This window comes from Sinocyclocheilus grahami, unplaced genomic scaffold (genome assembly GCF_001515645.1).
Source record: "Sinocyclocheilus grahami isolate Dianchi unplaced genomic scaffold, SAMN03320097.WGS_v1.1 scaffold1378.1, whole genome shotgun sequence".
Classification (NCBI taxonomy): Eukaryota; Metazoa; Chordata; class Actinopteri; order Cypriniformes; family Cyprinidae; genus Sinocyclocheilus; species Sinocyclocheilus grahami.
Genome location: NW_015506557.1, coordinates 83,194 through 88,359, shown reverse-complemented (window position 1 = coordinate 88,359; position 5,166 = coordinate 83,194). Strand labels below are relative to the sequence as shown.

Here is a 5,166-nt window from a genome sequence, read left to right as displayed (position 1 = left end):
GTGTGTGTCTCTGTGTGTGTGTGTGTGTGTGTGTCCCCTCAGGAAAGCCGAAGATGGGCCGTGAGCTGGGCCGTGGTCAGTACGGTGTGGTGTATATGTGTGATAGCTGGGGTGGACGTCACCCGTGTGCCCTAAAGTCAGTCGTTCCTCCTGACGACAAGCACTGGAACGACCTCGCGCTGGAGTTCCACTACACACGGTAACACCACTCCAGTGCAGTGTGTCTAATTACATTTATTGTTTAAAAATGATGACAATAATAATACTAAAATGTATTTATTATTTTTATTTATGACTTTTTATTGAAAGAAAATAATAATAGTTAATTTAGTATTTTTTATTGTATTATTTCATGAATTATTTAAATAATTATAATGATAGTGCTTATCATTTTTATTATAATTGCTATTAGTTGTAATTTTACAGTTTTTATTTCTATTATTATTAATTGTATTTTTAGTAATTAATAAGAACTTCTTTTTCTTTTTTTTACTCAATACAAATAGCAGTAGTATTTGTTTTTATTATTGTTTAATCATTAAAGTTCTCTGTGTCCATCAGGTCTCTGCCTAAACACGAACGTTTAGTGAATCTCCACGGGTCGGTTATCGACCACTCGTACAGCGGCGGCTCCAGTATTGCGGTTTTGCTGATTATGGAGCGATTACACCGAGATCTCTACGCGGGACTGAAGGTACCATCACAACAACGGCTGTCCGTTTGTCTGTCTGTCTGTCTGTGGTTGTGATTGATGTGTCTGTCTCTCTCAGGCCAGTCTGTCTCTGAAGGAGCGTCTTCAGATCGCTCTGGACGTGGTGGAGGGGATTCGGTTCCTGCACAGTCAGGGTCTGCTGCATCGTGACATCAAGCTGAAGAACGTTCTGGTGAGGAACTGCATCCACCATCTGATTCTCTGTGACGAGAGCACATCATAACACTACGTAGCGCATCATAGTGCTTCATAACGCATCATAACACTTCATGACGCATCATAGTGCTTCATAGCCCTTCAAAAAGCTTCACAGCCCTTTATAGCTCTTCATAGCTCATCATAACCCTTCATAATGCTTCATAACACTTTATAGCCCTTCAGTGTTTCATAATGCTTTATAGCCCTTCATAACCCTTCATAGTTCTTCATAATGCTTTATAGCTCCTCATAACGCATCATAGCGCTTTGTAAAGCTTCATAATGCTTTATAGCCCTTCATAACCCTTCATAGCTCTTCATAATGCTTCATAATGCTTCATAATGCTTTATAGCCCTTCATAACGCTTCATAATGCTTTATAGCTCATCATAACGCATCATAGCACTTTGTAAAGCTTCATAATGCTTTATAGCCCTTCATAACCCTCCATAGCTCTTCATAATGCTTCATAGTGCTTCATAATGCTTTATAGCCCTTCATAACGCTTCATAATGCTTTATAGCCCTTCATAACACTTTATAGTGCTTCATAATGATTTATAGCCCTTCTTAACACTTCATAGCACTTTGTAAAGCTTCATAATGCTTTATAGCCCTTCATAACCCTTCATAGCTCTTCATAACGCTTCATAGTGCTTCATAATGCTTTATAGCCCTTCATAACGCTTCATAGCCCTTCATAACCCTTCATAGTTCTTCATAATGCTTTATAGCTCCTCATAACGCATCATAGCACTTTGTAAAGCTTCATAATGCTTTATAGCCCTTCATAGCTCTTCATAATGCTTCATAGTGCTTCATAATGCTTTATAGCCCTTCATAGCGCTTCATAATGCTTTATAGCCCTTCATAACCCTTTATAGCGCTTCATAATGATTTATAGCCCTTCATAACACTTCATAGCACTTTGTAATGCTTCATAATGCTTTATAGCTCTTCATAACGCTTCATAGTGCTTCATAATGCTTTATAGTACTTCATTACCCTTCATAGCACTTTGTAATGCTTCATAACACTTTATAGCCCTTCATAGTGCTTCATAATATTTCATAATGCTTCATAGCGCTTCATAATGCTTCATAGCCCTTCATAACCCTTCATAACACTTTATAGCCCTTCATAACGTTTCATAATGCTTCATAGCGCTTCATAACCCTTCATAACCCTTCATATCGCACTATAATGTGGGTTTGTGTTCTTCTGTGTAGCTGGAGTACTTCATTACCCTTCATAGCACTTTGTAATGCTTCATAACACTTTATAGCCCTTCATAGTGCTTCATAATATTTCATAATGCTTCATAGCGCTTCATAATGCTTCATAGCCCTTCATAACCCTTCATAACACTTTATAGCCCTTCATAACGTTTCATAATGCTTCATAGCGCTTCATATCCCTTCATCACGCACTATAATGTGGGTTTGTGTTCTTCTGTGTAGCTGGACAAACAGAACCGGGCGAAGATCACTGACCTGGGCTTCTGTAAACCCGAGGCCATGATGTCCGGCAGTATCGTGGGGACGCCCATCCACATGGCACCAGAACTCTTCACAGGTCACTAACCGGTCGCTTTCTGCGCCATTCCTTACACTGGCCAAACTATTAGCATTTTCATTCAATAAAAACAATTAAAATAGCAAATAATAATAATCATATAAATAATATTTCATGCTCATTTCTTCTGTTTTATGTGTTTAGAGTACCTTTCTGTCATCTAACACTCACTTTAATTTTTTAATCTAACAGTCTTCAGCAGATCTCAAAATGATTATCCATACTGTTCGCTATAATGTTGTGATGCTTAAATTAGCTCTTTAGCATTTAATGCTTTATTGATGATTGATTTTAGTTTTTAGTGTTTTATTTATTTGTTTAGACAACAGTATGCGATTTTAACATCAGGTCATAAAAATTATTCATTTTTAAATCATTTTAATATTATGGTAATTTAATTAGCCAAAATACTATGCAATTTCAATATCAGATGATAAAATGATTTTTAAATTATTTAAAAATGTAAAGTATCACTTTAATGGTAACAAAATAGTATGCGATTTTTAATATTGCACAATAAAGTGATAATTTTTGAAATTATTATAAAATTTAAAATGATGAAAAAATGTTCATTATCATGGTAGTTTTTTTATATTGGTCCATGAAAATGATTGACAGCATATGAACTTTTTTAAAGATTTTTTTTTTATTTTTTAGAAAAACCTTACTGTAGTTATGGTTTGCGTTACAGTTTCTGATTGTATATTAAAGTATTCAACTTTGTTAATATGTTGATACTTTTGACGTTATTCTCAACATGACTTCCATCTCACAATGCTACGACTTTATTCTGGTAACGGTAATCTGAAATGATTTTTTTTACATGGCACTAAAATTCAGTAATTCAGCATCTTAATTTTTAAACATTAAAATAACTTTAATTGGACTCTAAATATATTTTTCAAATAAATGTACATGCTTACGATCATCTATGACTGAACCATGTTTTTCAATGTTTCCCTTACGAAAACGTACTGTGTGTAGTCGCCAGGTTTGTTTTTTTTGGCTGCTTGATTACCATTTCTATAACTACAGTTTTATTACAAATAGCATGAGTTGATACTTTTGACGTTATTCTCAACATGACTTCCATCTCACAATGCTACGACTTTATTCTGGTAACGTTAATCTGAAATGATTTTTTTTACATGGCACTAAAATTCAGTAATTCAGCATCTTAATTTTTAAACATTAAAATAACTTTAATTGGACTCTAAATATATTTTTCAAATAAATGTACATGCTTACGATCATCTATGACTGAACCATGTTTTTCAATGTTTCCCTTACGAAAACGTACTGTGTAGTCGCCAGGTTTGTTTTTTTTGGCTGCTTGATTATCATTTCTATAACTACAGTTTTATTACAAATAGCATGGTTAAAGTCACCTTTATTTGTATAGCGCTTTATACGATACTGGTTGTGTCAAAGCAGCTTTACAGAGTTAAACAGGACAATAGTTGGTCAATAATGTAAGAAGACAATAACGGAGTCATTTTTCAGCTAAAGTCAGTTCATTGATGATTCAGCTCTCTTCAATAGTGTCTGTGCAATCAGTCAAGCGTCCACAACTAAGCAAGCCAGAGGAACCAAAACTCCATCGCTGAGAGAAATGGAGAAAAATCCCAGGCTGCAGCAAAGTCAGATTGTGCAGAGGACTCGTCTGGTTCCTGTGGTCTTGTCCTGGTGGTCGTCTGAGACAAGGTCTTTACTGGGGATCTGTATCTGGGGCTCATCTAGTTGTCCTGGTCTCCGCTGTCTTTCAGGGCTGTAGAGGTCCTCTCTAGGTGCTGATCCACCATCTGATCTGGAGACAGACTGGATCTGGTGGCTACGGTGACCTCGGAATAAGAGAGAAACAGACTAATATTAGCGTAGATGCCATTCTTCTAGTGATGTAGCAAGTACATCGGGTGTTATGAGAAGTGTTCCCGGTTCCGGTTGACCTAATTAATGCAGCCTAACAATCCTTTAACGGATTTTAATATTAGAAGCGCGTTAGTGTGTTATGTGTAAGCCAGGTTAAACTGACAGAGTGTGTCTGCCTCCCGAACAATGTTAGGTAGGTTATTCCAGAGTTTGGGAGCTAAATAGGAGAAGGATCTTCCGCCCTCAGTTGATTTTGATATTCTATGGTTAGTGTAGCAAAACCATGGTTAATTTTCGCAAGGGTTAGAATCAGTTTCTAAACTAATAATGAATGCGCTGCTTGTTTTCATCAGGCGTGATATTTTCAGGTGAATGGCGACTCCAGCGAAACGCTGTTGAAAGTGGATCGGACCGAGCACCAAAACACACTTGTAGCCAATCACCAGTAAGGGGCGTGTCCAGTAGTGATGGGGGAGGTGCCTGTGTTGAATAGAATGTAAGTTTGGGGGCGGAGCTATTAAGATAGGGGTGTGATTCTTTCGGGTAGGGGCGTGTCAACAGCATTTCTCAGAAATCGCTTACTGCATTTTTAAACGAGCGCGTGTTCACACTCAGATCAGGACAGAAGAAGACTCGCCTCGTGATGAAGATCTGAAGGTATGGAGGAGGAGACGCTGTGGATTCTGCAGGACGTGGAGAAATGTAACGTACAAACACACGAACGCTCAGATCATCGGTCAAACACACAATACAGCTAACGATGAAGAGCAGAAACACGCAGATCAAAAAACTTTTTCATTTTTTTATAAAAAA

The 5,166-nt window shown here is 37.2% G+C and overlaps 1 protein-coding gene across 1 annotated transcript in view; it reads left to right on the top strand.

Moving 5' to 3' along the window:
- The window catches only part of LOC107569761 (dual serine/threonine and tyrosine protein kinase-like), a 21,142-nt gene extending 18,622 nt beyond the window's left edge, over nt 1-2,520 (top strand). Inside the window, exons 9-12 of the mRNA XM_016255918.1 lie at nt 43-199; nt 562-694; nt 771-884; nt 2,370-2,520. Coding sequence (XP_016111404.1) covers nt 43-199; nt 562-694; nt 771-884; nt 2,370-2,492 — 527 coding nt within the window. The 3' untranslated portion in view covers nt 2,493-2,520. The remainder of the gene's footprint in view (nt 1-42; nt 200-561; nt 695-770; nt 885-2,369) is intronic.
- The last annotated feature ends 2,646 nt before the right edge of the window (nt 2,521-5,166 follow it).